The following is a 21,362-nucleotide window of genomic DNA, read 5'->3' on the forward strand; positions in this document are numbered from 1 at the left end:
ATGGTATAATTATACATTGCTAAACCAGAACAGTAAGGGAAAAATAGCTCAAACTATTTCTTGCAAAGTTCGGACTTACTATGATCCAATGCTTTTCAATTATAAAACTGAAGTTTCTATACATTAATCCGTACAATAATAAAATGTTTTCTTAATCTCTTGCAATAGACTTTTCTGTAATTTTCTTTTTTCATCTGTTTTAAAATATGGCTGTTTTGTCTTGTGTTTCTATCTATTCGTCTTAAGTGTTCATCCCGTTTTCTTCCTAGAGTCAACCAGAGCTGTTCCTGGGGTTGCTGCTGCTCGGGGAAAAATTGTTCCTCCTCCCCCGAGTCCAATATAAGCAAAAAAGCCGAATCGAAGTGAACAATTCGATCAAAGTGGGCAACCGCCTTCCAGCCATGGCACCCGAGGCTACCCCCCCCCTTCATCTTTTTGAACGGCTCTTTTTTTATTTCTTTTTGAACAGAGAACTCAGAAAGACATGAGTTAATGCACTTGCTTGAGACAATCATTGATGCCATAAACCAATTAGGCAGTTACGTTTTAGATATGCTATAGCTCAGATTAGTTTAGTTATTAGTATTTGTATTAGGTTGTACTGTCCCTATCTTGGATCCTCTGAAATATGGTCAAGGGAGTTTTGGGAGCCTTGGCATAAAGCAAGTTCCCCTATTCTGTAATAGATCTCATACAAGATGAATATAAAGGGCTGATAAAAATAGAAAAAAAAACTCGGAAGCGTCCTAGAAAGGATGCTCCAAAAAAGATCAACTGAGAAATGAATCACCAGGAGGCGAAATTCTTTATTTAATTTAATTTTTTTTTTTTAAGATGACGCTCTGGGGCCTTCAACTGGGGAGATAAACCCCTCTTCTGTTTTTTTTTTTGTTTTTTGTTGTTTTTTTTGTTGTTTTTTTATGGCACTTGGTATGAACCAAGTGCGTTGGGGAGGAGTATATACCATGAAAACTGCGATAATTTAATAATAGGATTGTTACAAACCGGTCCCGGTTTTGCTACTTTAGGCACTTCCAGGTAAGCTAGGACGATAAAATTTGGCAGGCGTATCAGGGACTGGACCAGATCGTTTTCCCGATTTGACCATCTGGGGGGGGGTGGGGGGGGGCCTTTAATTCGGTAAGAATAGAAAAATTTAAGTATTTTTAACTTACGAACGGTTGATCAGATCTTAATGAAATTTGATGTTTGGAAGGATATCATGTCTCAAAGCTGTTATTTTAAATCCCGATCGGATCTGGTGAGATTGGGGGGGGGCTGGGAGGTGGAGGGATCGGGATGAAACTTGGTGGGAAAAATAAGCACCAGTCCTAGATACATGATTTACATATCCGCTCTCTTTGGGGTAGTTGAGGGGGGGGGAGTTTATTCTGAAAAATTAGAAAAATTTAGGTATTTTTAACTTACGAACAGGTGATCAGATCTCAGTGAAATTTGATATTTAGAAGGATATTGTGTCTCAGAGCTCTTGTTTTAAATCCCAACCGGATCTGGTGACATTGGGGGGGGGAGTTGGGAGGGGGGAACCTAAAACTTGGAAAACACTTAGAGTGGAGGGATTGGGATGAAACTTGGTGGGAAAAATAAGCACAAGTCCTAGATACATGATTGACATAACCGGAACAGATCCGCTCTCTTTGGGGTAGTTGATGGGGGGAGGTTAATTCTGAAAAATTAGAAAAAATAAGGTATTTTTAACTTACGAACGGGTGATCGGATCTCAATGAAATTTGATATTTAGAAGGATATCGTGTCTCAAAGCTCTTATTTTAAATCCCGACCGGATCTGGTGACATTGGTGGGGGAACCTAAAATCATGGAAAACGCTTAGATTGGAGGGATCGGGATGAAAATTGGTGGGAAAAATAAGCAGAAGTCTTAGATAAGTGATTTATATAATTTGAACGGATATGGTCTATTGGGGGGCGGGGGTTAATTTTAAAAAATTAGAAAAAATTACGTATTTTTAACTTTCGAAGGAGTGATCGGATCCTCATGAACCTTCATATTTAGAAGGACCTCGTAACTCAGATCTCTTATTTTAAATCTCAACTGGATCAAGCGTAATTGGGGGGGGGGGCAGTTGGTGGGACTGGAAATCTTAGAAAATACTTAAAGCGGTGAGATCAGGATGAAACTGGATGGGAAGAATAGAAACCTGTCTAAGATACGTAACTGAGATAACCGGACCGGACCTGCTCTATTTGGTGGAGTTTGGGGGGGGGGGTAATTTTGAAAATTGAGGTATTTGTAACTTACGAAGGGGTGACCAGATCTTTATAAAATTTTATATTTAGAAGGATCTTGTGCTTTAAAGCTCTAGAGGCAAATTCCAACCAGATCCTGTGACATTGGGGAGGGGGAGTTGGAGGGGGAAACCTGAATTCTTTGAAAACGTGAAAATTAAGGTATTTATATCTTACGAATAGGTGATCGGATCTTAATGAAATTTGATATTTAGAAGGAAGTCATGTCTCAGAGCTCTTATTTCAAATCCCGACCAGATCTTTTGACATTGGGGGGAGCTTGGGGTGGGGGAAATCTTGGAAAACACTTGGAGTGGAGGAATCGGGATGAAGCTTGGTGGATAGAATAAGCAAATGTCCTTGATAGGTGATTGACAAAATCGTACTGGATTTGCTCTTTTTGGGGGAATTGGGGGGAGGGGTTCAGTGATTTGGCGAGTTTGGTGCTTCTGGACGTGCTAGGACGATGAAAATTGGTAGGCGTGTCAGGGAGCTGCACAATTTGACTTGATAAAGTCGTTTTCCCAGATTCGACCATCTGCGGGGCTAAAGGGAGAGGAAAAATTAGGTATTTAAAACTTAAGAGTGGGTGATCGGGCTTTGCATAAATTTGGGCTTGCTGTTTTATGGCACTTGGTATATACCAGGCGATCTTATAGCAGACAAACAGCGATCATAATTTCTGTCCGTTGGTCTGTCTCTTGGTCCCTGTTTTGCTACTTCGGGCACCAGATAAGCTAGGACGATGAAAGTTGGCATGCGTATCGGGGACCAAACCAGATTAAATTAAAAATAGTTGTTCCCACGATTTGACCATCTGGGGGGAGTGGAAGGGCGGTTAATTCAGAAAAATTAGAAAAAATTAAATATTTTTAATTTACGAACGGGTGGTCGAATCTTAATGAATTTTGATATTTAGAAGGACATCGTGACTCAGAGTTCTTATTTTAAATCCTGATCGGCATTAAGCCTCTTATTTTCTTTTTTAAATCAATCTATTGATTCATAGAATTTTCTTAGAGCTCATATCATATGATCTCTTGGCTCTTAGCTCTTGTTTTTTTTTCGCATTGAAGCTGACCTTCCCATATATGAAACTATTGCTTATCTTCTGTGTATGCAAGGAAAATAGGGGACCCAGGATGTATCGTTTTAACATCGGACTAAGGCTTTACTTAGACTAGTGGTTCCAAACTTGGGGTGCAGGCCCTACCTTGGCTTGGCAATATTTTGATAAGTCATAGGCAAGATGCCGTTTGGGTGACAATAATTTAGCGATTTAATTTTTTTTTTTTAATATGTGAATGATGTCACATTCATTTGGATTTAAAGAACAAAGATGATACATGATTCTATTGCAACAACGTCATGCATTGTATAAAAGGCGTTTATACAGATAGTATTTTTTATTAGCATAAAATTTGCCTAAACGACAATCTGAAAAAAACCCAACAAACTAATGGTTTTTTAAGCTTCCTTCAGGCAAATACATGTAAAAGTTTGAGCAACGATATTCAAATGTCGTGAAAGGGGCGGGGGGTGCATCAGAATTTTGGAAATACCTTGATGAGATATGACCCGAAAACGGATGGAAACCGCTGACCTGGACCCTCAACATTTATCTTGAAAACATCTTTCCGTTAACTTGGCAGTAATCTTTATGCATCTCTTATTTCTTCTTGTGGATGAATTAGTATGATTTTACTCCTCTATTTTCCCGAAGGGGGAGTCCAAACTTTCCTGGGGGAAGTCAGTATTCTTTCTCTTTTCATGGTTAGTAGGGTATTATCCTTCAGATACACGCACTTCTTAAAGTCAATTCTATTTTCAGATCCTTGTGCATTTTGTGTTTTGAAGTTAATTTGGACTTCTTTCTTGAGAGAGGGTGGTGTAGTTTGGTTTGGGGAGGAAGCCTATTCAGCTTGCGGCTTCAGAATAGTGAATATTGATTGTTTGATGAATAATACCCATTCATTGTTTTTTATTTTAGGAAATATTAAAGAAGAAATTTAATATAACTCCAAGCCAAATAAGAATATATTTTCACTATCAGCCATCATATTATCATTTGCATGCTCACGTTACCTTTCTGCAGTACAGCCCCCCAGGTAATGTATTAGTAAAATTTAATACGAGTCTATTCATAGTCAGTGTTTCAAAGTGGTTTTGTTGGCGGAAAAGAAAGGAGCTCTTATTTATTGAAACTCTTAGTTATTGGATGGAGAATCTCACCACATTTTATCTTATTAATGCAGTTGCACACAATGTAATTCAAGAGGCACTGTGCTACCCAGTGTGTGTTATAGCGCCGGGCCTCGCTAAGGTCTTCAAAAATTGTAGAGGGTTCAATTGACCGCGGTTCTTGAGACTGGTAAGTTCCGCCATTCTTGAGACATTAGTGAGTTCCACCGTTCTTGCGACATTTGTGAGTTCCGCCGTTCTTGAGTCATTAGTGAGGTCCGCCGTTCTTGACTAGAAGAACTATAGTCAAGACCACAGTTCTCGAGACATTTCAAGCGACAAAATGGACCAGAAGGGACTCTGTCATTCCTTTTGCTTTGGTACAAGTAAGAAGTTATAAATGAATAAAATAGATTCCTCTGGGGGGGGGGGAAGTTGCCTGATGAGTATAGCTCCGATAGCATGGGAACAAAGTTTAGCTAATGGCCCAAAACAATGTCTCTAATCCTGTTTGGATCAGAACCAAAGAATAATTTATGATTTGTTCAACCGAAGTAGACATGTTACAGCCTTGCCTTACGCACATCCGTGGTTATGCAGGAAACGTTTCTGGGAATGGTCATAAATCATCTAAATTATTTGTATTTCCAATTAATCTATGATACAATTTGAAATTTGAGGAATTGAAGCTATACAGATAGAATACAGTACTTAAAACTGAAATTTCTAACTAAACGAGTTTTATTTTAAATTTCATCCGGATTATGAAATGTACCTTTTAAGGAGTTTTGGCCTTGAAGAAGCCATTCGCCCCACAAAAATAATGAAATAAAAGCAGTAATCAAAATTGCTTTCTACGAGGTAGATTTGCTACCATTACTTAGATGAGAAGGATGGAACGGTCAAATATATAAAATTGTAGAGGATAGGACCTTGTGGGTTCTTACTCCCTACAGTCCTACTATACTAGTTGTATCATTTCATTACAGTACCATCTAAGGAATGGTCTAAAATAATTAAATTTTAGTCATTAAATAAGTTCATTTGTGGTCCAGGGATTCAGCTTAGAATTAGACCTAAATTACGAGTACATTAGGAACATAAGATTGAGCTTGTAATAACATTTCATACTTAATTTTATTTTTAATTATGCGAGTTACTGGGGGAACTCAGAGTGAGTTAACGTTTAATGATCTAAGCTGTAATGATGTATGTTCCATGTGCAAGTTTTATGTATTCGGAAATCCTACGATTTTATTGATTCATAGTATGATGACAATTTATTGTTTTATTGACATTTAAAATGTATTGCCGACAGTTACTTACGACAGGGTTGTTGTATTGACGACAGTGACAATAAAATCGTTCGAGACGTGAGATGCAGGTCTATCCGTCCAACAAGTTACATATTTTAGATGTGCTTTGCATTTTTTTTTTCTTTGTATTGAAAAATGTTTCGAAAATTGATCGAAAATTTCGGAAAAAGCAGAGTCTCTATTTTCTAAGAAAAAGTTGACATACTATCATAATTTGTTACTGCTTTTCTTAGAAAACCTTGTTACTAGCTTTTCTTAGTTCATGTTACTGCTGTAGACTCGTTGCAAATCGTTCGTTTCAGAGGAAGCATGAACCTTAAAAATAAAAATACAAACTATAGCAATATTCTTATAATTAGTAATTTTAATGTCCAATTCTTATGCTATTGGAAAAAATGTCAAATATTCGTCATATTATTCTAGTTACAACTTTTTCCAATTAGAACTATAATTAAACAGTATTTCGACTTATTATGCTACAGATAGATATGAACGAACTAGCAAATGTCACTGTCATTGATCAAAGAATTAATAAAGGCTGATTTTCTTGGGACTTCTCTGGAATCTTCCTTCTTTGGCTGCCATTCCTTGCAAGAGTTATGTAGAGCTGTGCAAATATCCCTTGAATCTATGGTATCTTAATGACCTCCAAAGTAGTTTCTATTAATCCTTACAATGTTTGTAAATTGCTTTGGGATAGAAGCAGCTAACAAAGGAAGTAGGCTGACTCAAAGAGTATGGATAAATTACAAGTGTGGAAACTAGCGCTAGTGTCGACAGAATCAACTATTAACACCATCTAATTTGCAGTGGAACAAAGCATTTTTCAAGCTCTGTTAATGATTTTCTGTCAGAAAATGAGATCGGATATTTATCACTACCCTAATTGTATCAAGTTTACTAATTAAATTTACTGTTCTTATTACTAAACTGTAAGAATACCAAGTGGTGTCAGATGCTAGATGGTGTTGATAGATTTTTTGTTGACACCCTAATTGGGATCTCGTTTTTGGTGAGTCGAGAGAGTCTCTTGGTGTTGCAATTGGGTGAAAACGATTTTTTTTTTTTTTTTTTTTTTTTTTCTGGTTTCGTTGATATCTTTTTGAGGACTTGGCTGGCTGAACATTGATTGAAATACAGCTAACTTCTAATTATTGCCAACTCAAAATAAATCTTTCTAATGGCTCTCTGCTTCATCTTTGTTTTTTGTTTTTTTAATTCAAAATCAAAAGTAACCTATTCAATTCAAAAGTAACATATCTTGTTTTTTTGTCGAATAAAAATTTATTTTGTCTTGTGAATGGCCATTATGACTAAGACAAAGTTTGTAGATGTACCTTACCAAAAACTAACCGTCTAACCACGAGAACACAATCATAAAACCGTCTTTTGGACTGCAGGCATTACGGTTATGATCAGGAACTGTCAACATGGTCACTTCATTCCTCCTATACCCAGAGGAATGAAATAACTCTTGATTCCTCGAGCCCCTCCCTACACAAAACAATTTTCTCTACTACAACTAGAGCGTGTTTATACTCTAGTCTAAAAATTGGTATACCTTAAAATGGTGGACTTGTCTAGTAATTCCTTATAATATAATATGTTGGTTTATAGCACCACTCGAGCATCTTTTGTAATGCTCCTCGTGTACGGAATATTCTACCCAATTATTGCTCCAGGCGGCTTGGTGCTGCTGCGAGTTGTTAGAAATAGCTGTAGTAGCACGCTACTGATACTCCTAGTTTTCCTTGTTGCAAGGCAAGTGTAAAGCGGTTCATTTTTGTCTGGGGAATAATTTTGGTGGATGGATTACTTTAAGTTATCACCCTTATCGAATAAGTGCTCTCCATTTTTCTTATTTTTCTTTTTTAAATAGAATTCTTAGCGTTCGAGGAGTAATTGTAATTGAACTGCTCTGGCTGCCTTTTTGAACCGTCATTGCCTCTTGTGGTAGGCGAAATGTGCCCCCAGTGTTGTGTTTGTGGCTTAAGCCTTGATTCAGTTTTTTAAGGCAGGACCCACTATCAAGGAATCTTTCTATACCTCCTATGTTAAACATTTGGAGTCTGCCTAACGTTCCTGAATTAGTGATTTCGGCTGTTTTTATGTCAGTAGAAATGAAAAAAATCTGGTTAATATTTTGATCTAATCAAATCTTAAAGCCAACAATTATTTTTTTTTGTAATTCCAAAATAATTATAAAATCTGTTTTGGGTTTGCATTCTAGATTGCTATACTTGACACTGTTGTTGTGGGGTATCAAATAAATAGAGCAAAAATTTTTCTGTTCAACAATCAGAAACTTGTTTCTATGATATATACTTCCTGGCTGTAGTCCCTTCAAATACTTTACATATTTGTGCTCTGAATTCAAAAATTCCCCTCAAAAGACTAGATTCAGCTGTAATTGGAGCGTATGAGAATGCATAAATTACACCAAGGGACTTACCACTCGGATTGTTCAGGAGCGATTCAGTCAAGTAGCCTATTAGTTAGTTGTGACCTGTTTAAACAGAGTCTAGAGAATAAGTAGCGTGCAGACATCAAACTACCGGTTAATTAATACATATAAAAATTATATTGTATAAAATAATTACAAGAAGAATTGCTAAGGACAACCTGCACCATAGCGTAATTTTGAGTTAGAAACTCCTTAAGTTCGACCCTCTTATGTTTGTTTAGTTGAAGCGACGAAAAAAAACTGATACCTTTGTATTTGACCGACTTGCCGCCTAAGAAAAAGAATTGACATGGGAGTTAAATTTTTGGACTTTGGCTAGGCCTTAACTCTTTCTATAATAATCTTAATACTAATACATTTCATACTAACCTGAGGAAGGGATGCTTTTAAAATTATTAGATACTATTTCCTGCATCCAATGCCTGACACTACCTCAGATTGTCCCTATGGTATTGCTCATGTGCAACGTGTTTGTCTAAAATCCAAGCAAGTTAGAGCTATGACTGATGTGAAAACTAGATCATGGACACCATGTTATGTTTAACATTTATATTTGAAACGTTTGAAGCTCTGAAAAATTCAGTACTTTCTGTTGAAAAATTGTAACCAGACGTAGATTTACTTTACCGAACTTGAAAAATAACATTTTCCTCAAACTCCTACTCATCGAAATGAAAAGTTGAGCCAGAATTGAGATCTTTCTGATTTTCGGAAGAAGCTGAGGGGTGTTCCCTGTGTATAGGTGTGCATGATTCTCTCTAAAATGGTTGATTAAAGCCTATATGTATATTTTCTTTCGTTTCAGGTATAAATACAGAGAAGTCACATATGATTGACACAGTAATTAATAATATAAAGCTAATTCCTGATTATTATAGCAAAGGAACTCTTCCTTTTGTTGTTGCCGAAGAAGATCAGCTGTTCCAAAAATACAAAGATTCCGGTATGTATATTTCCTGTTTTTGTTTTTTTGTTGTTTTTTTTTCATAGTAATTCCCTTGGCATTTTGTAAAAATAAAAATGCTGTATCAAGAATATGTTTCTGAAAAGAAAGGATAGAAAAAAGTATTGAAATGATAGCAGAGAGGGTGTGGAATGGTATTTTCTGTTGTTGTTTTTTTCTAAATTTTTTCTTCAATAGCTTTAAATAATGATGGTGATGCAAATTAATGTGCAAACTTAATAATTGGGGTTTTGCGAAACTATGAATCAGACATAAGAAACTGTTTTAATCGAGTATTTCTCTTATGATTTTTTTTTTCGGCTAATGCCCTATTTCAGAAATGAGCTAGACTTAAGATACTTTTTGAAATTTCATTTTTATCACGTCATCACAAGGTCCAGCTAATAACACACTCCAAGTCTGCGCTATTTGAAAAAAAATTCTATTATTCTAGCTATTTTGCAAGATATAAGCAACGTTTGAAAAAGGCAGGTAATCTCGCCCTCTTCGTTTTCCCTAACTATCTTTATTTGTTTTCCCTCCCTTCTGTCTCTTTTCGTTTTCCCTTCGTTTCTCTCTGTTTCTTCCTTCATTTTTTTTCTTCTCCCTTCTTTTTGAAAAATGTCCTATGGTTAGCTTGGTTGAAAGGAATAAGTCCTATTTTGGCTATATAAAAATTTTGTCAAGGGACAGTTAGCTGATTGTAATTATTTGTCAATAATGTTCCTTATTTAGAAAATAATGGTTAATGGCTGAAAAAAGAATTTGTTTTCTCTAACTAATTTCTAAGGGTCTAGAGGGAATATTCCCTCTATTTCTGAAAAATTTTCCTCTCCATGCTTTAGGTTTTCGTCTGTAAGGATTGTTCTCTCTAATTCTGAAAAATTTTCCTCTTTATGCAGACCATGCTTTAGATTTTGGTCTCTGAGGAGAGTGTCCTCTCTAAATCTGAAATTTCTCCTCTTTATGCAGACCATGCTTCAATTTTTGGTCTCTAAGGAGAGTGTTCTTTCTAAATCTGAAAATGTTTCCTCTTTATACAGACCATGCTTTAGTTTTTGGTGTCTAAGGAGAGTGTTCTCTCTAATTCTAAAAAATGTTCGTCTTTGTGTAGACCGTGCTTTGTTTTATTTTTTTAGTTAGTCTAATGATTCTTTGCCTTTGGTAAATTCTTAAAAACAAAAGGTGGCGTACCTTTATTAGTAGTTACAGATGTGCCGTAGTGGGGCAGGGAGAGGTTATCACTAAGTAAATGAGTTATTTCAAAGTTTTTTAATATTGCTGAGACAAAATTACAATGAAGACTTATCTCTGTCATTTGCACAAAGCCAGATTGTCCTTAAGAAAAAGAAATGTAATTAAAATACACCAAATATAATCTTCAGATCTAAGTGTAAGAAACCAGTGTTAATACTTCCGCGAATGATAAAGAAAGACATAGTTTCATATAAAAACAACTCACTTGCATTGTCCTCTCAACAATTTAATTTACCGTCCTTGTTGGACAGTACATTCATTGGAATGTACTCGATGTTTTTCCTTGTTTTCATGCTACTGATAATATCCTCGTGCAAAACACTAAATTGGCTTCTTAATCCCAAGGTTCGGTTTCTTTAAAGATAAAACAGTATTTTCTTCATAAAAGAAATAATCAGAATCGCTTTTGAATTAAATTTGAAAGAATTTAATATGACCAAAACAAGTTTTAGTAATTACGTCTCAGTCTCAAAGAATTTAAATGGTTTGACCGTTTCCTGACCTCTCGAAGACGATGGATACCGTTTAACTTAATAAAAAGAAAAAAAGTAAGAGGTTCTAGCTTGGAAGGCATACTTAGAAATTAGCGCAGGGAAAATTTTATGGTTTTAAGCAGTGGAGATATGAATATGTGGGATTAGTAAAGTAGGTGAATTATTTAGTAGTTTTTTGAAAGCTGAATTTTCCATCTGTAAGTCGTGGATTTTGGTTTGCTAGGTCTGAACTCCCCTTTTTTAGGGCGTATGTGTGACAAATTTCCACAGATCGTTATCAAGATACGTTTGTGTTATAGTTTACCTTTTTGTTCAAAAGAAACTGATTTTGAATAGCGTAACTCCAATGATAATAAAATATTTAACTGCCTAACAAAGTTTAGATAGGGTCAGCTTTGGGGTCTTCTAGAAGCTATTAAAGCTATGAATAAAGTGGAAGCTTTGGAGCTGTCTGGAATTTTCCCCAAGATGCCTAAATATGTGCTTGTCTTCTGGATTGATCAAAATGTTTTTGATTTTCTTTTTATTTTATTTATTAGAGGATGCAGATTGGAATGCCAATAATTGGTTATATCGCTACATTGGCTTAAAATTTACAATTTTATCAGATTCTTTGCCTTAATTCAATGCTAGCAAAGGAGCGCTGAAATAGATTTCGTAATTTCAGTAATGTTTCGTTTATTACAGGGTGAATAAATTAGAATGAAATATCTAATTGCATACTGCCATGTAGGGCTTCCATAGCAAGAAAAAATATTTTTTATGCGTTTTAACGTCAAATGCGTTTATGAACGCACTGATTTTGCACAAAAAAAAACTGCACCACAAATTACTGCTAACTTTTATGTAGCCAATTATGTCACAGGAATTCTTGCTGCAGGAATTACTGCCAAAACATATGCAACAATATTTGCTGTCCTACGTATGCTTTCACTTTGATATTGACAAGCTCGGACTGTAATTTTAGCAGTACATCCCTAGATTGGTGCAGATATCGAATCGGAATGCCGCTGACAAGTAGCCTTTTTGAACTGGCTATCCAGGATGTAATCATTGTATCCTATGACGAAGTATTGTTTTTATGGCAATTGATATTAATCAAGTGACATAAAGCAATCGCATATTCTGTCGGTCTGTCTGTCCCGGTTTTGCTACTTTAGGCACTTCCAGGTAAGCTAGGACGATGAAATTTGGCAGGCGTATCAGGGATCGGACCAGATTAAATTAGAAAAAATGAGGCATTTTTGACTTACGAAAGACTGATCGTATCTTAATGAAATTTCGTATTTAGAAGGACCTCGAAACTCGTATCTCTTATTTTAAATCCCGACCGGATCCAGTGTCACTAGGAGGGGGTGGAAATTTTGGAAAACGCTTAAAGCGGAGAGATCAGGATGAAACTTGGTGGAAAGAATAAGCACAAGTCCAAGATAGGTGACTGACATAACCGGACCGGATGGAGTCTTTGGTGGAGTTGAGGGGGGGAGTAATTCGGAAAAATTAGAAAAATGAGGTATTTTTAAATTACGAATGGGTGATCAGATCTTAATGAAATTTGATATCTAGAAGGATCCTTTGCTTTAGAACTCTCATTTAAATCTCGACCAGATCCGGTGACATTGAAGGGAATTGGAGGGGGAAACCGAAATTCTTAGAAAGCGTATCTTATGAATGAGTGATTGGATCTTAATGAAACTTGATATATAGAAGAATCTTATGTCTCAGATGCTCCATTTTTAATTCGAATTGGATCCGGGGACATAGAGGGTTGGAGGGGGGAAACAGAAATCTTGGAAACCGGAAATCTTGGAAAACCCTTTGTAGTCAGGGAACCACACGAGAGAAATGTTGATATTTAAGGATTGAGGTGATCAGCAAGCAGCAGAAGGTTTGAGTGTGCAATCGACCATGCTGAAAACGAAAATCGGCGTTATATAGTCGACAAATGGGTGCGACATCCACATTTCTTCAAATTCCCTAAAAATCCATCTTAACTGGCAAAAATTATATTAAAATCGATAAAAATTACAGGTTACTCCAAAATTGTTCAGCTATACCTCAGATCGAAGGTAATTAAATAAAGAATTATATTCTCTTTTCAAAACATTTTTATCTTTTGCCGTTCAGTTGTAATCACAAAATTTCGACGAGAAAGTTAACACAATTTATCTCTCTTTTGGATTAATCTTGATCCATCTTGAAAATTTGCCTGACTGAGGTGTATTTTTTTTTAATGGCTTCTGTAGGAAATTTATTGTCCTACAAAATGACTGATCCAGAAATTCTCTAACTCTTCTCGTTTTTGAACTATTGACAGAAAAGCGGATTGACCCAATTTTTAGCTCGGATAAGCAGCGGTATCTATCCAGTGTGAATGCGTATATGAAATCGTTCATGCTCTGAGAGTCAGAAATCCTGAAGCATATTCTGATGTTATCCTCAGAATGGGCGGTCTTCATATTTTAATGATCTTCATGGGTGCCATCGGTCATATAATGAAGTGCTCGGGTCTAGAAGAGGTTATTTACGAGGCTGGAATTCTGTTGGAAGGAACCGCAAAGAAAGTGATGAGTGGTAAACCGTACTATAAAGCTCTCGCTGCTCATACGTTAGTCCTCGAGGCAATATCAATTCTGTACTGGGAAGCTTTCGGAGTATTTTTGCGCAGAATCAGACGATTCATCGTGCATCACTATCTTTGAAGAAATGGGAGATTTACTGCAAAACTTGAAGATCTCAAGAGAGGGTGATGAGAACTTGAACTGTCTAAAGGAAAAACTTACCGCATTGTCCCCGTGGTTAGAAAGGTTCGAGACTTCTCGTGCACGCTCAAAAACCCACAAGTTCTGGAAGCAGTACAAAGAAATGGTACTGGTTTTGTGGCAGTTTTTGTACAGTGAAAGATCTGGTGACTGGGATGGCCATCTTGAAGGAGCTAGCAAAATGCTTCCTTATTTAGTTGCATGTGGTCACTATAAGTATGGCACTTGCTTGATTGAGTACCTGGCTGAGATGCAGGGCTTACCTCAAGAAGTAGATCAGGCATTCCACAATGGACTGTTCAATGTGAAGAGGAGGAATGCAAAATTCAACTGCATATCCCCAGACCATGCTGTAGAATCTACCATTAATTTAGATTCAAAAACGGAAGGTGGAATGACGGGTATTACCATGAATGAGTTGGCACTGGTGAAGTGGACTTTAACTCTTCCGTTCTGTGCCTCAGTCTCGTCTATATTCACTGAGATGCTACGCATTGTTCCCCAGACTGAGTTTGACTCCTCTCACCACGAAGATCACCCTTCCTTCGTTCTGCGGCAACACATGGCTGTTGATAAAGTGAAGTCTGTTCTGGAAGCCAGGCTCAATCCCTTTCGATCCACTGACGAAGATATGCTGTATATTTATACGCTTGAGATAGTTGATAGTGAGATAGCTGACAGTCTCCTCAGTGTGCGATCTGTTGGAAGCAGAGCGGTTGATCACTACTTTGACGGTGAAAAAGGTGCCTTTAGCAAAGTAAAGGTCATGAATAATGAGAAGGCGAAACAGAAAAAAGCAACCAATACTTCTAGTGCTGTAAATAGCCTTACCAATGTTGAACTTCAAACTGTCAAAAGGGTATTGGTGAGTGTTGACTTTACAGGCGAAAGAGGACTTCACCATCTAAAAAATTTGCTTTCCCATGAGCTTCTTCCATATGCACCTTCTATATTCCAGAGAAGTGCCATATCTGGAATGGTTGTGCTTCGGACAGGAACAAAGTCAGCTCTTCTGGAGTATTTGAAAACAAAAATCAGCTTGAGCGAGTGGCCCGTTAACCTCGAGATTAGCAGTGAGTCGACTCACTCAAGGGTGGTAGACTTGATGCCCTACCTCAGAAGCCATCCACCAAATCCATCGGAAACCGTTGAGAGCTATGGAAAACAGACATTTTCTACGCTTGTGTCTTTCAACAGCAACGTTAAGGAGCTGCACGTCCTTGCAGATAGATATGATGGGATTTTTGGATATTCCGACGAAGAAGGCAAGGTGATCTGCCTAAAGGACTGCGGAGGTTGCCATGAGCAGCGAAGATGTTCAAACAGGTCTCCGGTAGCTCTAGGTAGACACTCAAACCTAGATGACTGGAACTCGTTGCTCTCAAATTCCAAGACAAAGGCAAGACTGATTGAGCTTCTATTCGGTGAGTTTGAAAACTCAGTTCACCTGCTGCAAGCAGGGTTCACTGTGTACCTCTCAGGAGGCTTTCGAGACCGGATGAGAGTGGTGATGCTCAACAGAAGTGGAAATGCTGATACAAACTTTGAAGAGCGTTTGAGCTGTACCCATGAAGAGGCCGATACAAGAGTTGTGTTACACATGTTGGACTGTTTGGAGAGGGGTTTCGATGTCGTTTTGGTCGATGCGAATGACACAGACATAGTTGTCGTCTTGCTATATCACTACAAGCTATTCCTTGGGAACCACCCAAATTGTGAAAAGCGGAAAGTTTATGTCAGGTTCCACAGCTATTTAGTGCCTATACATCGGCTTTGCAGCAATTTACCGAACGATTTTGTTCACTCCATCTGCCTTCTTCATACGCTTTCAGGGTGTGATACCGTAGGTTTCATGTTTTCTAAAGGAAAACGAGTGGTGGCCAAGGCTGTCGAGAAATGGGGATTGGAGAAACCGATTGCTTTGCTTGTCCAAGAGATACAGAAGTCAAAGCTCGACCCTGCGGTTCTAGAAAAATTCAGTGTGATTTGCAAAAAGGTCGTTGTTGCCTCATACGGAAAAGACCCAGACCACTTTACCTCTCTTAATGAATTAAGAGTGCATTTGTACCCTCGAAAGCGGGAGCTTAAGTATTTGCCACCATCTGACGCTGCCTTTGAGTGTCATGCTAAGCGCGTGTACCTGCAGTTGGACATTTTTTTGCAAGCAAATCGAGCAAAGCCACAGTTTCTGGATCCCCTGCAATTTGGCTGGATGTTTCAAGACGGTGGGGTTAGGCCAGTTGTGTCTACCCTTCAGGCATTTCCAGAAGGTGTGGTCCCCCAGTACTGCTCGTGCAAGCGCTGTACAAAAAAATGTTCATGTGCTGGAAATAGACCTTGCGATTTACTTTGTGGCTGTGGTGGGAAGTGTTTTATGGACGAGTTTGATATGCTTGATGGATAATTTGATATGCTGAGCTACTTTTTAACTTTTGTAGTAACAAGTGCCGTTCACGAAATCCGTAGCAGGTGTTAGTATAGTAATCTTTTTTTTTGTTTATTCAAGCTTATTGAATAATAATCTTGTCAAGTTTACTAATAATTCTGATTAGGAATGAAAGAGAGTTGTAATCAAGGTCATTGTTGAGTATAGTGGCAATCTTCCTGTCTGAGATAATAAAACTATCCGCTACCAGCTGAATCTAGGCGTGAAATCTTTTCCAGCGCGAATAAAAAAAATTAAAATTGCAAGTTTCAAGGTCATTCGCGATGGTCCCTACTGTACTCGTCACTTCTGGCATCAGTTACGAAAGATTTGGCGATCATTGTGGAAATTTTTCCGAAACGTGATTTAATAGTAAAAAAACGCGAAATTTTCAATTTTCGGGGTCAAGCACCCCCCGGCCGAGTATATAACGCCCATTTTCGTGATCAGCGCTATCGATTACCCCATATTCCGTTGTCAAACCTTCTTCTGCTCACTGATCACCTACCCGACACATTTTCGTTGAGTGGCTCCCTGACTATTGAGTGGAGAGATCGGGATGAAACTTGATGGAAAGAATAAGCACAAGTTATAGATACAAGATTGACATGATTGGTATGGATCCGTTCTCGTTGAGGGAGCTGGGGGTTGTTAATGTGGAAAAATCAGAAAAATTGAGGTATTTTTAACTTAAGAATGGGTGACCGGATCTTAATGTAATTTGATATTTAGAAGGAACTCATGTCTCAGAGCTCTTATTTCAAATCCTGACCAGATCTGTTGACATAGGGGGGAGTTTGAGGGGGAAACCGGAAATTTTGGAAAACGCTTATAAATGTCGTGGAAACCGGAAATTTTGGAAAACGCTTATAAATGTCGTTAATACGTGATTAACGTAACCGGACTGGATCCGCTCTCTTTGGTGGAGTTAGGTGGTGGGGTTCAGTGCTTTGGCGAGTTTGGTACTTCTTGACGTGCTAGGACGATGAAAATTGGTAGGCGTGTCAGGGAGCTGCACAAATTGACTTGATAAAGTCGTTTTCCCCTATTAGATATTCTGGGGGGCTGAAGGGAGAGGAAAAATTAGAAAAATTGAGGTATTTTTAACTTACGAGTGGGTGATCGGATCTTAATGAATTTTGATATTTAGAAGGACTTCGTGACTCAGAGCTCTTTTTTTAAATCCTGACCGGCATTAAGCCTCTGATTTTCCTTTTAAAGCAATCTATTGATTCTTAGAATTTCGCTAGTGCTCATACCATAATAGCTCTTGGCTCTTTCGACCTCGTCACAAGTGCCATATGAGCTCTTAGCCCTTGTTTTATGTTATACCTTAATTAATTGATATTCCTTTGTTATAGGTTATCAAGATTTTAGCTAAAATGTCAACTAGTCCGTTAGAAATATTTCTTAAATCACAAGATCGCTTAAGGGCCTTGAATATCCCATGACGAAGCATTGGTTGCTTATATGATAGCTAAATTTATTTATTTTTACTATAAATTCTTTTTTTATTTTACGCTATCCAGATCTTAACGAAAATGTGAACTAGTCCGTTAAAAAACATTTGTTGAATTACAAGATCGCTTAAGGACCTTGAATATCCCATGATGAAGTATTGGTTTCTTTGATAACTAAATTTATTTATTTTTATTATGATTTTTTTTTTTTTTTAGGCCATCCAGATCTTAGCGAAAATGTCAACTAGTCCGTTAGAAATATTTGCTGAATCACAAGATCGCTTAAGGACATTGAATATATATATCACAGTAAATCCTGAGCTTGACCAAATCACAGTTATAAAGAATTCTGAAAATGTCATCAAATTACAGTTTGGACATAATACTTTCGATTGTCGTTTTGAAGGATTAAAGCTAGTCGAGGACACGGCTATGATTAAAGATATTACTAAGACATCTTTATATTTTCAATGTTTCACCAAACCCGAGTCTTCACATGTTGGCTCATATGGAATGGAATTTCTATCATTGAAAGATGATGAGCATCAACCTCCATTATTACCACCATTGAAAGCAGGAATTAGTTACACTTTTAGGTGCAAAAGTTGTACTTCAGATGTCTCTGATTGTCTAAATTTCAAACGTGTGCTTCCTCTGCCCTCTACTAATTGGGAGCTGTCAACTACTGAATGGTTTTGCCATAATCATGGTGAATGTACTACGAAAAAAGCGAAATTATCAATTAATGCAAACCATTTGGATTGTTTATATGGTGTGTGTTTTTATGTAATACATCCGAATGCCCTCAAGTTGAAAGAAGTAGATAAATCATTATTATGCTCAAACTGTGGATTTAACCTGGGCTCTAGGTCTGAAATAGGTTGTGTTTTGTGGAATCATGCTTTATTGTTTAATAACTCCATGCCAACATCAGAATATAGCGATAGCTTAAAACTCATTGAAAATATAATTGGTGACCTACCTCCTCTAGCCAAAATAGGGATGACTGCAACTGATGCAAGTGGTGATAAAATTTGTTTAGTGCTTTGGATTGTTGAGAGAAACGCGCGAGTGTTCATTCAAAATTCGGACCAGATATTTTGCCAAAAAAGTGCTTTTAAAATCCTTTATGACTGTGAGCTGAATGGTTCAGATCTTGTGAGGAAAATGAAAAGGGATTTCAGCTCAAAGTTCATAGCTGTGACTTTTGGAATGGTGAAGTGTTTGATTGAAAAGCTGAGCCTTTATCCATACAAGTGTTCATCACATTTATATAAATGTGGTAATTATTCTGTTGGCTTTCTTATGAAAGAATAAATTCCTATTTTTATATGAAAAGCAGAACAAACGGGAGTTTATCTAGGAGCCTGCATATTATAAGGGGAAAACTATGTCATATTGCTGTGCCCAAATAAAAATGGCGTGTCTCGTATTTTCTTTTAATTTACAGGTTTAGTACCTGCCCTTGATTGACCAGTGGAACCCATTTATTTACCAGTTTATTGATATTGGTTTGATTTTTATTGTCTTTAGTACTGAGGAGCTCATTAAGGAGATAATCAAATACTTAGAAAGCGAAGCTATGTAAAAACAGCCGAAATGAGATCTGAATGCAAAAAATGAAAAAAAAACTCAACCCCCTCTCTTTCTCAAAAAAAGAGAAGTATAGTAATTAAGATAAAGAAAATTATGTAAGCAAGATCATTGTTGGATGCAGTGAGGGGCCATACACCCTCCCTCTGGCTCCAAAAATGCCCTGGACAAAACACAGTTTGATTAGCAACTGACAATGAATTTGGTAACTAGACATTTGAAATAATCTTAATATAATTCTGAAACATTCCAAGTCTTTTATAGCAAACTTGCAGGTAACCCGAAACTGGAAAGATAATGAAAAGGATCGTAAGGGTTACCTTAATGAGTCATAAAAGATGTTTTCTGATGAGAAATTTTATGTTATTTTAAAGTTCGTGGTAGAAAATTTACAACAAGGATTACTTTATATTCTTCTATTGATGTCCTTCAATTTTCTGAAAACCCACTAAGATTTTCACAACCAACAGTTCTTAACAGACGTTTGGTATTTTCTTGGTTAGGGCTATTCCACCAGTTGTTAAAAGAAAAATGTCAAATTTCGAAATACATTTTTATGGCCCCAGAAAAAAGCATAAAAGAAGAAAAATTCAAGGAAATATTTTTCCTTACCAAGAAGAAAGAGTTTTGATACTCCATGATGCAATATTACTATCTAAAACCACAGATTATTGTGAAACCTAATAGATAATCTGTGCTAAAACTATTAGGTTTAAATTTGGGCTATACATTTCCAAATTAGGGGGGGGGGGGGGTGGGCGGGGTAAAAAATAGCAGGTCTGCAGGCCTAATGTGTTAGGTACAACAGTTCGGCATATTATATATTAAGAATTATTTTTTACCTTCACACAGTCAAAATACTTCACCCCTACACTTGATGTGCAAATACATGGACCATATATATTTTTCAAATATTCTTTCACTTCTATTTATCTTGTCTCACGGTAAGCTGAAAGAAACTAGCGAAAAAAAAACGTTTTGTAATGCGTCAATGAATGAACAATTTGAACAGTAGGGCGTTTATCATACACGTACCACCAATTAAATAGATTCCGGGTGATTCTATGACTAAAAATTGTAATGCTCGACACTAGTGCTAATTTCTATTCTTATAAATTCTTCAAATTATTTGTTATATGTGTGGGAAATTAAACTCAGAAAAAATTGAGAAACAAACACGTCAGAAAACAACTTTCATTACTGATGATTTTTATTGATAAAAAATCGTCAATAATCTAATAATTGTCATATTTATCAAGCCCATCTTAAAGTCAAATAAATAGAAGGTATTTAATATATAATTTCATTAATTCTAACAAAGATTAGACATGTAAATACATACTTGAATATAGCAGACGCCAAAATAATGCGTGGAGCCGCGTATAAAAAAAAAAGCAAGATTGGCTCACGAAAACACATCTAACACTATTGGTAACTTACCTTTAACTTTGAGATCATCACTTTTTCACTATCATAAATAAGGGATTTGTTGAGCTGCAAACGCTTAGCTAAATGTTGTTTGTAATATCTCTCAACCATGTCCTTTTTCTGTAAATCAAACAGTTCGTGGTAACGAACTGTAGTAAGGAGCGACCCGGCTCAATAGTAACCAAAACTCTAAAAAATGGAATTTTGATACCAATAGCTATATCAAAAGAATCGCATTTTAATGCTGGTTTTAAATATATAAGTTTCATCAAGTTTAGTTATACCCATCAAAAGTTACGAGCCTGAGAAAATTTGCGTTATTTTAGAAAATAGGGGGAAACACCCCCTAAAAGTCATAGAATCTTAACGAAAATCACACCATCAGATTCAGCGTATCAGAGAACCCTATTGTAGAAGTTTCAAGCTCCTATCTACAAAAATGTGGAATTTTGCATTTTTTGCCAGAAGGCAGATCACGGATGCGTGTTTATTTGTTTTTTTTTTTTTTTTTCCCAGGGGTGATCGTATCGACCCAGTTGTCCTAGAATGTTGCAAGAGGGCTCATTCTAACGGAAATGAAAAGTTCTAGTGCCCTTTTTAAGTGACCAAAAAAATTGGAGGGCACCTAGGCCCCCTCCCACGCTAATTATTTTCCCAAAGTCAACGGATCAAAATTCTGAGATAGCCATTTTATTCAGCGTAGTCGAAAAACCTTATAACTATGTCTTCGGGGACGACTTACTCCCCCACAGTCCCCGTGGGAGGGGCAACA

The 21,362-nt window shown here is 36.9% G+C and overlaps 1 protein-coding gene across 4 annotated transcripts in view; it reads left to right on the forward strand.

Annotated features, from left to right (window-relative positions):
• The window catches only part of LOC136026690 (m7GpppX diphosphatase-like), a 33,873-nt gene extending 14,966 nt beyond the window's left edge, over nucleotides 1-18,907 (forward strand). For 3 of the 4 annotated variants that reach the window (XM_065703435.1, XM_065703436.1, XM_065703437.1), the window contains 3 exons: nucleotides 4,258-4,375; nucleotides 9,034-9,171; nucleotides 17,786-18,907. In XM_065703435.1, the coding sequence (XP_065559507.1) occupies nucleotides 17,807-18,886 (1,080 nt within the window). In that variant the 5' untranslated portion in view covers nucleotides 4,258-4,375; nucleotides 9,034-9,171; nucleotides 17,786-17,806 and the 3' untranslated portion in view covers nucleotides 18,887-18,907. The remainder of the gene's footprint in view (nucleotides 1-4,257; nucleotides 4,376-9,033; nucleotides 9,172-17,785) is intronic. The other variant, XM_065703438.1, reaches the window with a different exon arrangement.
• Nucleotides 18,908-21,362: the final 2,455 nt, after the last annotated feature.

The sequence above is a fragment of the Artemia franciscana genome, chromosome 4, assembly GCF_032884065.1.
Source record: "Artemia franciscana chromosome 4, ASM3288406v1, whole genome shotgun sequence".
Taxonomy (NCBI): Eukaryota; Metazoa; Arthropoda; class Branchiopoda; order Anostraca; family Artemiidae; genus Artemia; species Artemia franciscana.